Consider the following 13932-nt stretch of genomic DNA (forward strand, 5'->3'; position numbering starts at 1 on the left):
CTAGGTTTCAAGTTGGCAGACAACGGAGCTAACTAGCAGTAGCTAGCTAGCCCAACTCAGGCAGAGGTGTTCTCAGCGAGGTGAGAGCGTAAGAACTGAGGGATGACGGTGATGGCAGCGGCTATATGTGCGGGCGGGGCCTTGCGCGTGTCATCACACGTCATCTGCCGTAAAGGCGTGAATAAAGGTTTCTTCAGCCAGGACACGCGAGGGCGTGATATCCCATACTTATGTGTTGTACCGAGTAATCGGACTGAAAGGGAACTGTTTTTTAAAGGCAACATGTGAGTGACATCACTGTGATGAACTTCACTGTTGATGACTTCACTGTGATGACTTCACTGTGATGACTTCACTGTGATGACTTCACTGTGATTCACTGTGATGACTTCACTGTGATGACTTCACTGTGATGACTTCACTGTGATGTCACTCACATGTTAGATGACATTGTGCTGTGAAGACTGGAACATCTGTGTTGGCACTACTTTAGCAAACTGCTGACGTAACAAACAGCACTGATGTAACTGTGAAACAAAGAAACATGGCACTCATACAACTTCAGTCACAAGCCACGCCCACACTAAAGCAAACCCTCCTTTATTCAGCTTTCTGACTCTAGAAGATCCATCCATCTACTTACTTACTCACTTGCTTATCCAGCTGAGAGTAGTGGATGTTGGAGGCTATCCTAGCTGTCATGACCCTGCACAGGTTGCCAGTCTGTCACAGGACTAACATATAGAGACAGACCACCAGTCACACTTACATTCAACCCATTTAATTTAACCCTACGCATGTCTTTGGACTGTTGGATGAAGCCACAATCCCCAAAGAGAACACACACGGCCCCTAAAGCTTCTTCTAGCTGCTCTTAATCAGCAGGGTTCACCACAGCAGACAGGTCTGCAACTTTGATTTGACAAACTGTTATGTTGGACGTCAACATGGGAATAGGGACCTTTAACATTAGGTGAATTTATAAACTACATAAATTTATGAAAAATCTCTTACTGAGGTTGTCAGATGCACCCTCTGCTTCAGAGGTGGTCGTTCCCTTTTCACAGAAATGTGCTGTTTATAAGGTTGAAACCTGCAGTCAGCTGAGATAGTGACGAAACTCCCCCCCACTGAAAACGTCAGATGAACAGAATCAACCTTTTGGGCTCTGAGGAAACAGTTCTCTTGATCTGTGGATGTCAAGTGCAAAATCATCTGCATAAAAACAGATTGTGTTCTTAGAAGACGCTTTTTAAATAAGGCACGACAACGAAAGAGAAACTGCTAAATAACAACCTCTGATACTTGAAGTGTAACTTCACCAACCGTGCACTGGAGTTGGGAGGCAGCAGCTGAAGTGGCCAGGATGCCCTGGCGTACCATGCTGACCAGCCCCATTCAGCTGACACCATGGAAACACTTTGCGTCCGGGTGGGGGTGCTCGTCCAAGCGCTGCTCTGGTCACTTGAGTCTGTGACGGCTCCACGCACTAAGAAGCAAAGGAAATATAAATGTGTTAGGACACATTTAATGCACAACATAGAGGCAGGATTTAATGCACACTCATTCTTTATAAAGCAGCATTAAACTGTGACACGCTTTGATGTAGACTCACAAGCTGCCCCAGTGGAGGAGCTTTTAGTTCACTTTGCTGAGGGCAGTTACAACATGTGCTTTCATAGGTGGACAAGGTGGACGCACTGAATGCAGTGCAAAGTCGGCCCCTGTTTGTTTTCTAGCAAATAACAGTGAATAATGTCAGCAGGAATTGTGTGTTTGTTAAACATATCAGGATATCAGCTACTCGCTCCCTGGGATCATCAGCCGTGTGATGAGAGACGATATTTTACTGACCTGCATAATCAGTCGACCCACAAAAGACTCAGACATAGCTGTTTTAAAGTCTGGCCCTTCTTCCCAAATGAACCATTCAATAAAGATCTTTGACAGAAGATTTTTTTCTTAAAAACAATGACCTGCTACAAACAGGGTCACAAGTAGGGATGGGTACCGGTGTCCGGTGCCATCTGACATAAACAGTAGTAACCAGACGAAAAGCAGCGCACATTTCGCGTGCTTTATTTCAGTGCTTTTTTTCACTTCCAGCCAATCATTTTACGTTTCCGAGGATAGTAGGCGGGCCCAGGTACGTATGTTCTGTTAGAGCAGAGCTACAGATTAAAAATGCCCAAGGCGAAGCGGTCAAAGTCTTGGCTGTACTTCACAGCAAAAGATGCAAACTCAGCAAGCAACAGTGCTTTAAGCTGATACTGTGATACTGTCAAAGGAGGGTAACTCCTCAAATCTGATGAAACACCTGGCGACCGCATAGCGTTTTGTTTAAAAGCCGAGAAATGCGCCGTATTTGATAGCTTGCTGCGAGACCTCACACCGAGCACATCTACTGCGCGGTGTGTGGTGCCTGTTATCACCCGGAGTTAGCAACACCCCCAAAAACCCGAAAGAGAGGAGTCCTGGGCCCTAGCCTGCCAGTGTAGCAGAAATGATGAGGATGATGATGCAAGCAGCAGCCGTTCTTCTCTGCGTGAGGAGCTTAATGTTGTTTGTGTGTAATTTACGTTGAGTAGGCTACCCGTTATTACATAATGCATGTAAGGTGAACTATGCACAACACCATCATAGCTACATGCGGCTGTCTTCTTGTTTGATGGCAACTAGTGCCTCCAATTCACCCTGGCCAAGTAAGTTAGCCTAAACCCTGAAAACCATAAGAAATACAGGCTATGGCTGCAAACTCACGGTCTTAAAGAAAATCTATTAGAGGGCCTGATCACATATATGCCAATAGTGCCCTGCATATACCTGTAATCTGCCTTGCACATCAGCTACACAGTAGCACCTTGTTACTTAGAAATCTGCAAAGGTCTTCGAATAAACTATACGTCTGAGACATTGTCATAATAGATAGTATGGGCGTGGTGATCACTCCCTTGCGAGGGCCGCAGGTTTGCTCTAGTCCTAGTCGCCGAATACGAGTCGACTAGGCGCATCGCGCACGGGAACAAGGCCTAAGAGTCTCGCGATTTTGAAGTTAGCCTTACTCCATATATCTTCCCAGAATTCAAATCAGACGCGGCCCAGTCTCAATTCCAAATCCGAGTGTTTAGCCCAGTCTTTAATGTGCTGGCCGAAATACTAAGTATCCCTCATAAGGGACCTCCTTACTTCGTAGGTGAGTCATTTTGATGATACAGTAATCATGGGTCACAAAAATAAACTTAACAATACTATATTCATGTTGTCGAGAGAAAGTTAATATAGACGGTGTAAAACGAACGGAATCAGAATATACTTGACATCGGTTATCGAGCAGAGTATCCCAATTGATTTAAGCAAAATGCTTGCGGGTTATTCAGGAGGCGTCTGCTACCACCAGCTCGACAAGCTAGCCGGGAGCTGCGAGGTACTGATGCGGGGCGGAACGGCACACTCGGCGGCGACATCATTTTTCGATGCACGCGCTTAGTTTCGCTGCTCGGGGTTAAACAGCAGGGTATATAAGTCTACTTAGACAACTGAGAAAAATGTTAATCTAGTGTGCGGGCGACTATGCTCTGTCAGTGTAGTGCTTGTCGGAATAGAGAAGAATCTCGCGTTTCGAGCTGCGCATTGTCCAAAGGTTAGTTTAAGGTCTATTGAGACTTTAGAGAGTACTAAAGACTTTATAAATTCCCCGGTTTGCAGTTCCTCTATGGCTAATGTATGCATCACACGTCGGTAGAGCTTAATCGCTCAAACATTGATATTCAAGCTTACTTAAAGTACTATTATGTGCCACAGATTCACAGCAATCTCTTGGATATGGTTAGAATCCCACCGGTCGCCAGTCCAATTGGTTGACCAGCCACAGTAGCCTAGGTGTAGAAATATATATTATTAGGGGATAGCAAGAAGCAGTGACAGGACCGCAGTATTTAAACGTCACACGAGACGGGCGAAGCGAACGACATAGATCAAGAACATGGACGTCCAATTTCCACGACCTTAAACTTGTTAAAAGGCGTGGTTTGGTGTGTTGTATAAACAATTGCTAGTAGTGTTGTGCGATGTTTATGTGTAATGTTACTGACTGACAGAGGATCACGTAAGATTGTGTATTTTTATTATTAGTTTTATTATTTAATATTATTTTTAATTTAATGACTTGTCTATTTAGTTTCACACGATAAAAATCTCATGTCTTTGTGACTTCGATAGAAATGGAACGTAAGAAGTGTGGTATACAGCCAACCTCATATAGTCTGTTTATGAATAACCGTATTTGCTTCTAATCTGTCATTCTCGATGTGAGTGTTACGTGAACTAATTCTATGCTTGTTAATGTTTGGTATACTAGCCAGGGGTTCACGTGCTGCCCTCCTGGTTATTGGCTCAGTATTGTCTTTTTATAATCAGCTTAATAAATAGTTAAACTATTGTGCTGATATTGTTCTAGAGATTACTACAATTGTGATGAAGAAGTTAAATGGTCCAAAGAGCATTGTCATCTAAAATCAAATGTACTCGAGATTGCGAGTACGTCTACCTTCATGTCGCATCAATACCAAAGAGGTCTGATCTTTCCAGTGCACCGAGCCAGAAAGCAATCACCGTGATGTCAGATTTGATTAATGTAATATAGTATTGGCCATACTAGTAATGATGTATTGACTTGTCTTTGTTTAATAATAACGAGAAAGACAACAAGTACGCGTTAAAAAGATCCACTAATCGCGCATATTTGCATCGCAATCGCACTAATGTGGCCGGGCAAACCAGAAAATCGCACATTAGATATCAGTCCATGCATTGCGTAATCAGGTCGCCCCCTAACCTTAACGCCAAGGAACAATGAGATAGGAGCGTATCTGTTTGGGACCTACAAAGTTATGAATTAATTTTGCGCATTGTTGTAAAGCACTGCTTCACTTAGCTCAAGAGTAGACACTAAGTCAGAGTTAAACACGCCTCATCATGCCCATCCAGACAACCCCTGTTTAAGAAGGCTCTCACCGGACATTGCTTATTTATTACACCAAAAAACAGCTGAACATGAGAGAGTTATTTACCAGGAAACCACATTTTTTCTTGTGTTCTCCCATCTGCTCTTACAAGCCTCTATTCTCGTAATAGTGGAAGCTTACACATGGTCAGAGCCACCGCTCGTTTTTCACAAGTATAAAGCTCACCGATTAAGAAGCTTACCTCTGGTAACTCAAAGATTGTAAAGCATCCCTACCAGAACGCATACCAATCACCTAGGTCGACCAACCCATGGTTGTGAAATTCCCTCCATGAAGTACCGCGAGAGACGTAACCAACAAAGGCTGCCGAGTTGAGCTAAAGTAGTACACCCGATTCGTTTTGCTGCGGATGATACTATTCAATGGGACCTCAAACAACAGACCTGCGGTGACAGGTTGGTGTGGGTTGACGCCAAATCGTGGAGGAGGATGTTCGGGTCAAACTGAAGAGCGATGCTAATCTAGTCTGATAAAGTAGGATGTTGTTTTATTTTGCTTGTAAGGCACGGTGGAGCTTTACAGGGTGCTGGTGAGAGCTTTTACACTTGCAGTGTTTCTCTAATAGTTACAGCATTCTTGCTAGCACAGTGTCATTTCTCTAGTGTGCACTCGCCTGTTCGTGCTGCTGATGCAGGACTTCTGCGATGCTACTCTCAACGCTCTGAGCTGCTGGTAGATGTGATGCAAGAACTCATCCAGGTCTGTTTATCAAGCTGGCATCCTTGGACCAAAACCTGCAGGGAACAAAAGATTAAAGACCATCAGAGAACTGCACAAACATCTACAGCAGCCTAACATCTCCCACAGAAACTAACCCAACGTGTGCTTTGGTGGCTGAAATGTAGTCAAACATAGTAAAGACAGAGATTAAAGTAAGCGTGAAGCACTCCACACCAATGTGGGCTGGGCAATAAACACGTGCTGGAGAGAGAAACTCTGCTTTTCTTGGCGTTAAGTTACTCTCGAAGACATTTGTTTCATTCATTTTTATGACTAAAGTAAATTACAGTCATTACCTGATGTGAAGGGAGGCCAATGATGGAGGATATGCAAGGATGGTGATGAAGATCTTAGGCTTGAAAAATCGATCTGTTCCAGGGACTCTGAATGGTTGAACCAGACCAGCCAGACACCTGGACAAAGCGTGGAAGACCTCATCAAAGATCATCTCGCCTGTGCTGTCATCCTGCAGGACACAAAACCAACGTGTAACAACAGAGACACCAAATGATCTGGCATATTGTACACCAGAGGCAGGACTCAGTGTGAGCTGTTTCCCTCAGTCTATGACATTCATACCTGCCCAGTTTAGGCAGAGGTTTTATATTGAACTGAACACATGTTTTTACATGCATCAATGAAGCCACTGTGAGAGCCCAGGTCTACGTCAAAAAAACGTTAAACTTGAATTAAAGTCGTTACTAGTGGAGCTGACTCAACCAGTGGTGCTCTGTGCACAGAAGCTCTGCTGTGCAGACTGAAGAGCCGGTCTGATGGATTTTCACCACACAGAATAACAGTTTTAACATTAACATCAGGCTGATGTGGAAGTTCAGGATGAGGCTTTGCAGGAAGGCCTTATCTTAACGATTAGTTATGTCTATAACTTCTGTTCCCTGAAGGAGAGGAACGAGGTACAACACATAAGTATGGGATATCACGCCCTCGCGTGTCCTGGCTGAAGAAACCTTTATTCACGCCTTTACGGCAGATGACGTGTGATGACACGCGCAAGGCCCGCCCGCACATATAGCCGCTGCCATCACCGTCATCCCTCAGTTCGATAGCCGCTCTTCACCGAGCCAACTGCTCAGTGGGGCCACCCTGTGTTTGTACCTCGTTCCTCTCCTTCAGGGAACAGAAGTTATAGACATAACTAATCGTTCCCTTTTCAGTCGATTCACTCGGTACAACACATAAGTATGGACCTATATACACGCCCCGCAGAGCAGCCACCGAACCGGAACGGGACCACCACATCCTTAGTGAGTGGTAGACCAGCAGAAAGGACAGCATGAGCCACCGAAGGGGCCGTAACGTCCAACCGATAAAAACCGCACAAAAAGTGTGCGGCGACGCCCAATTAGCCGCTGCACAAATATCAGCCACAGGCACCCCTCTAAAAAGAGCCCATGAGGTCGCCATCCCCCTGGTGGAATGAGCTCCCACCCCGTGGGGCAACGCAAAACCTCCGGTGCTGTATGCCAGCGAGATAGCTTCCACAATCCAGTGGGACAGCCTCTGTCTGGACAGAGCTCTACCTCTATTCGGATTAGCGAAGCAGACAAACAACTGGTCACCCAAACGCACATCCCGAGGCGCTCAATGTAGGTGCGTAGCGCACGCACCGGACAAAGAGAATGCACCCTCCTCTGCTCCTCAGATTCAAAAGGAGGGAGCAAAAGCTCAGCAACTCAAACTCCATTGAACTATAAGATGCAGGCATGACCTTGGGAAGATAGGCGGCATTCGGACGCAATACGACCTTGCGGCCATCAGGAGAAAACTGTGCGCAGGCAGGATGCACAGACAGCGCATGAAGGTCCCCCACTCGCTTCGCCGAGGCCAAAGCGAGAAGTAATGCGGTCTTATACGAAAGAAGTTTCATATCTACCGACTCAACGGGTTCAAACGGAGGGCCACAAAGGGCCTCCAGCACCAAAGACAAGTCCCAAGCCGGGACACTGGACTTAAGCACGGGCCTCAGCCGGCGAACCCCTTTCAGAAAACGCACGGCGAGGGATGCGCACCTGGTGTCACCCCGTCAAAAACGAATATGACAAAGCAGTATAGCCGCTAAATAAACCTTGATCGTTGAAAACGAAAGGCCTTTATCCAACAGCTCCTGCAGGAATGTCAAAACATCCACCATAGAGCACTGAAATGGAGAGTGTGGCGGTCCTGGCACCATCGCTCGAAGGCTCGCCATTTGTAAGCGTACAAGCCTCTAGTAGACGAGGCCCTGGCGCTCTGAATCGTCGCTACCACACTAGGTGGCAGACCCTTAGCAACCAAGTTTAACCTCTCAGCAGGTAAGCATGAAGTGCCACAGATCCGGGCGCGGATGAAACACTTCCCCCCCCGCCTGAGAGAGGAGATCCCTGCGGAGAGGAAGCTGCCAAGGACTTGCTGCAAGCAGGCTGATTATTTCTGCATACCACGACTTCGCGGGCCACCAAGGGGCCACCAGGATCAGAGAGAGGGAATGCCGACGCACCCTCTCCAGAATTGGAGATATCATTTCCACTGGGGGAAATGCATACAGGAGCACGTCTGGCCATTGGTGCGCTAGCGCGTCCAAGCCCAAGGGTGCATCGTGGTCGATTATGGAGAAGTACAGGGGCAGTGAGCATTCACCCTGGAAGCAAAAAGATCTATTTGCGCCTCGCCAAATAGATCCCAAATCTGAGCCACTATTGAAGGGTGTAACCTCCATTCTCTCACCAGAGGACCCCCCCTGGAGAGAAGGTCCGGCCCCAGGTTCAGGTGGCCCGGGACATGGGTGGCTCTTAGAGTCAGAAAATGAACACTGCACCATAACAGCAGAGAGCGAGACAGCTGCAACAGGGGAAGAGAGCGTGTTCCTCCCTGCCTGTTTATATAAGACACCACTGTTGAATTGTCCGTCCTGACTAAGACATGCTGGCCCTGCAGGACTGGACGGAAACGCTTTAGACTAAGAACACTGCCAACAGCTCTAAGTGGTTGATGTGCAGCTGGCGCTGAGCCGCGGACCAGATCCCTCTCACTGACGCACCCTCGCACAGCGCTCCCCACCCACTTAGGGAAGCATCTGTGGACACCACCTTGCGAAACAACACCCTCCCAATCCGAGAGCCCTGGTGCAGTAGCCCGGGCTCCCTCCAAGGACGGAGAGCTAGCATGCAAGACGCAGTTACCGGCAGCCTCCTCCGGAGGTGACGCGAAGCACACAAACGGTGAGAGAGAGTCCAGCGTTGAAACGCTCTCATTTTCAACAGCCCAAGGCGCACTACGGCGATCATAGATGCCATCATGCCCAACAAGCGCAATATCGTCTGGAAACGCAGTCTGCGTTCCACGCTGAAATTGAGCAGCAGCGATGAAACGCGGCCACTCTGTGCTCTGACAACCGTGCGCGGCCTGGAAAGAGAGCATATTTCCAGACCGAGAAAAGCGATCTGTTGACCTGGGATTAGCGAGCTCTTCTGAAAGTTCACAGAGAACCCCAGTGTCTGAATGTGTGACAGAACCCGCGACAGCTGCGTCTCCGCCTGTTCTCTGGAGCAAGCCACGAGAGCCCAGTCGTCCAGGTAGGCCAAGATGCGGATGCCCCTCTTCCTGAGGGGCGCTAGCGCTGCCTCGGCACATTTCGTAAAGGTGCGGGGAGCGAGCGACAGCCCGAACGCAGCACTAGGTATTCGTAGGCTACCGCCTCGAACGCAAACCTCAGAAACTGCCTGTGTTCGGGTGTTAGCGACATGAAAATAAGCATCTGTTAGATCGATTGTCGCAAAACCAATCTCCCGGGCCGACTGCACTCAGGAGCTGTCTGAGTTTAGCATCTTGAACCTGTAAGTTCGCAGGTACGTGTTCAAGACTCGCAGGTCGAGGATGGGACGAAGCCCTCCCCCTTTCTCGGAATGACAAAATAACGCTGTACCAACCTTTGTCCGTCTCCGAAGCGGGGACCACCCGTATTGCTCTCTTCTGTAATAGCGCCTGTATTTCCTCCCTGAGTACCAAGGCTGCCTCGGGGTTGACAATCGTGTTCACGACTCTTTGGAAACGAGGCGGCTTGACCCGGAACTGCAACCGGTAACCCATGGCAACGGTTTGCAGCACCCACGGAGAGGGGCGCAAGCGCGCCACTGAGGGAAGTGAGCAGCCAGCCGGCTGGCCTGCAGCACTGACGGCGGGGCGCCGTCGCCCCCCAGTGTGTCTGCAGGGACTGCATCCCCTGCCTGACCTGGCTCATTTCGCCTGCAGGTTGAGCATTTGAGATTGTTTGAGAGTAAACAACACTCTTTATTGATTGCAACATGGGAACATGTACATTTATACATTTTGTTGGGTGCACCTTTTCCGGGGCATAACGATGAAAAACAGCGGGAACACTCGATGTGGTCGCTTGAACATTCAACACATCTGAACCGTGTGCAGGGGTTATGTGCTTGGGAGACCGCGATAGGGAAGTGCAGCGCCTTCTGGGGCTGACAACCTGAACAGAACTTAAGCGGCACCTCTTGTGCGGCAACAGAGGGGTAAGAGCAGCGTCTCCCTGCGTCTCCCGGCCTTTGCCCCAGGCCGACTGGCGTGGAGCTCGGGCCGGAGTACGTGCTCTCGCCGGCGGCCCTCCCACTCCAGCAGTGGGCGCGCGGTCTCTTTGCCAGCTGTCAGAGGAGCGGCGGCCTGTGAGAGCTAACTCTCAGTCTCACAGACAGCACGCTGATTAGATGAGCATGGACCTCCTTCTCCGTGTGCTTCTTCCTCCTCATGACCAGAGCAGGGTTTCCACTGGCCGACACCAGGTGCTCGTTGAACAGCTTGTGCTGGGAAACTACAAAAAACAGAAGCAGTTAGTATGTGTCATGATGATTAGAACCATCACTATCGTCTTCATCACTAACAATAAAGAGATATGGCCTACAAACGCTAATAAGCTGACAATGAAGAGCAAGAGGACTAGCGATAAATGCAGCAGTGTTGAACTCCTCGGACATTTTTGTAATTCTATGTATTCCTTCATATGACCTGAAATATAACTGGTTTTTCATATAATGTAGCTAAAGAGATCCCAGGTAAGTAACTGTTAACAATCTATGGAACTAAGAGAATTCAACATATCTTGTATTTGTGATACGCTTAAGATTAATATTATAATTCAGCAGCTGCTTTTCTGTAAAAACTGACAGTAAAATGTAAAAAAGGCTTGGTGTAAATCAGCGCTCCTCAACCTTTTTGCTCCACAGACGGTTTCATGTCAGACAATATTTTTAAGGTGTCGCGGATAAATACAACAAAATAAAATGATGCGACCGAGACAAAAACTGTGGTGTTTTGTAAATATAAGAATAAATATTAATTCACTGTGTAACTTTATTAGCAGCGTCCTCCTGAAATGCACCAACAACATGAGAGTAACATCCTCCTCTCTGCCCCTTAATGCTCTCTGGTCACTATGGTAACGCGTAAATATTTCTTTCAAAATAAGACACAACTACAACACAGGAAAGACCCAGGGAACCAGAGCTAACGATAAAAACCCTGAAACCATAAACTTCACACCGGAGCCTCAAGTCTCGCAGCCCGGTACCAAACGACTCACGCACCGGTACCGGTCGTTTGGTACCAGCGGTGTCAACCAGAGTGCTGTCCTGTGAGGCCTGATGGGGGAACGCTCATATATTCATGTAAAATGAGTCATTAAGACTGAGGATTCAAAAAAACGTTAACAATAAAAAACACAGCTTTTGTGTTTCAAAACAAAGAATAAATATTTAGATTCTGCACCGTTTTAAAAACTGTCAGAGCTCATTTGTGTTGCATCCTGTCACTGAACCAGTGCTCACAGGACTGATGAAAAAACTAGCATCAGACTTGTACATCGTTGTCTCACCACAGAAATACTCTGAGTTCATGGACTCGGGGCTCTTGAGGAAGGAGTATGTTAGAAATGCTTTGTGGTAGGCATTCATCTCCTCGCTGTTTAGGTCCACTTCAGGACAGCTGGGCAGGTAGGAGCCAAAAGTGGCTAATGAGATGAACTTCATCAGCTCGACGTTGGGGATATAGCCAAAGCTGCAGTCGTAGGAGTACGCCCCGCCAACCTGTGCATGCAAAAACAGGACTCAGAGACGAGCAGCTGGAGAATCCCCTAAATATCTTTAAATAATAATCATCATCACTTCTATTGTGGAAAACGATTGTTGTGACTGCTTTAGATAACAGTTCTTGCACACAAAAATGTATATTCAGAATACAGAGTTAGATTCTTGTCTTTACTTGTACAAAGGAGCAGGAGATGGTTCCACTCCGGAGCTGGTTCAGCAGGGTTTCACACATGGCCACATCAGGAACACTCGTGACCCCGTCCGTGATTATAATGATGCCTTTGACAGAAAGACAAGTAAAGAAAGGAGTCGGTGTTCCAAGTTTATTCTTCTTTGTAAAGCACTGGCAACTTTATATCCATCGCTCCAGGATCGTCACATAAATGACTGTCATGTGGTACAAAACCATTCGTTAAAAACCTTTAAAAGTTACAGGAAGCTTATGTGTGTTTTATGCGACTGCATTTACTTGTTCATCAATGAAACTTAACGTTAAAAAACAAATGCACGCAGAGTTTCAACCTCTCTATTTTATTTCTCTCATAAGTACACCTGTCATTTTACAGAAGAGAAACTGAGTGCATCAGTGATTTAACCTGTCTGAGAGTGTGCACTCTTCCTCCATCAATCATGTCATAAACTCAATAAAAACAACAGTTTCTTGGCTTGCAGAATAAAGGAAGCCATGACAAAGTCCCAGATGTGTGACTTCAGTGGTTCACATCAGATCAATAAGTTGACCCATACAGCAGGAAAACAACATCAGTAATATCTGATGGAGTACTGTGTGCTTTCAGATGTTAACGGTTATTTCTGAGGAAACAATCATCCAGGTAAGAAGATCCCAAAAGGCTGATACTCTTCATCAGCGTTTTCACGTCTTCAGTCTCAGCTGACTGCAGGTTTCAATCTTATAAACAGGACATTTGCATAATGACTGAAACCAGCCCACTGAAGGAACAATGGGCTGGGAGGTCACCTTCATCATAATTATGCAAATCCTCATCACCACTGATCAATGTCCATGAGTCCCATTCACAGAGAGGTGGGGAACGGCTGCAATCACAGCATGTAAGATGGAGACAGATGCACCCTCTGCTTCAGAGGTGGTCGTTCCCTTTTCACAGAAATGTGCTGTTTATAAGGTTGAAACCTGCAGTCAGCTGAGATTAGTGACGAAACTCCTCCCCCACTGAAAACGTCCAGATGAACAGAATCAACCTTTTGGGCTCTGAGGAAACAGTTCTCTTGATCTGTGGATGTCAAGTGCAAAATCATCTGCATAAAAACAGATTTGTTCTTAGAAGAGACGTTTTTTAAATAAGGCACGACAACGAAAGAGAAACTGCTAAATAACACCTCTGATACTTGAAGTGTAACTTCACCAACCTGCACTGGAGTTGGGAGGCAGCAGCTGAAGGGCCAGGATGCCCTGGCGTACCATGCTGACCAGCCCCATTTCAGCTGACACCATGGAAACACTTTGCGTCCGGTGGGGGTGCTCGTCCAAGCCGCTGCTCTGGTCACTTGAGTTCTGTGACGGCTCCACGCACTAAGAAGCAAAGGAAATATAAATGTGTTAGGACACATTTAATGCACAACATAGAAGGCAGGATTTAATGCCACACTCATTCTTTATAAAGCAGCATTAAACTGTGACACGCTTTGATGTAGACTCACAAGCTGCCCCCAGGTGGAGGAGCTTTTAGTTCACTTTGCTGAGGGCAGTTACAACATGTGCTTTCATAGGTGGACAAGGTGACGCACTGAATGCAGTGCAAAGTCTGCCCCTGTTTGTTTTCTAGCAAATAACAGTGAATAATGTCAGCAGGGAATTGTGTGTTTGTTAACATATCAGGATATCAGCTACTCGCTCCCCTGGGATCATCAGCCGTGTGATGAGAGACGATATTTTACTGACCTGCATAATCAGTCGACCCACAAAAAGACTCAGACATAGCTGTTTAAAGTCTGGCCCTTCTTCCCAAAATGAACCATTCAATAAAGATCTTTGACAGAAGATCTTTTTCTTAAAAACAATGACCTGCTACAAACAGGGGTCACAAGTAGGGATGGGTACCGGTGTCCGGTGCCAT

General features: G+C 46.8%; 1 protein-coding gene across 1 annotated transcript in view; it reads right to left on the reverse strand.

The window, feature by feature from the left end:
• szt2 (SZT2 subunit of KICSTOR complex) overlaps positions 1-13932 on the reverse strand; it is a 148865-nt gene that overhangs the window by 119363 nt on the left and 15570 nt on the right. The window contains exons 7-9 of the mRNA XM_026194043.1: positions 13226-13388; positions 12009-12115; positions 11623-11833 (exon numbers count right to left, since the gene is read on the reverse strand). Coding sequence (XP_026049828.1) covers positions 11623-11833; positions 12009-12115; positions 13226-13388 — 481 coding nt within the window. The remainder of the gene's footprint in view (positions 1-11622; positions 11834-12008; positions 12116-13225; positions 13389-13932) is intronic.

This window comes from Astatotilapia calliptera, chromosome 15 (genome assembly GCF_900246225.1).
Source record: "Astatotilapia calliptera chromosome 15, fAstCal1.2, whole genome shotgun sequence".
NCBI lineage: Eukaryota > Metazoa > Chordata > Actinopteri > Cichliformes > Cichlidae > Astatotilapia > Astatotilapia calliptera.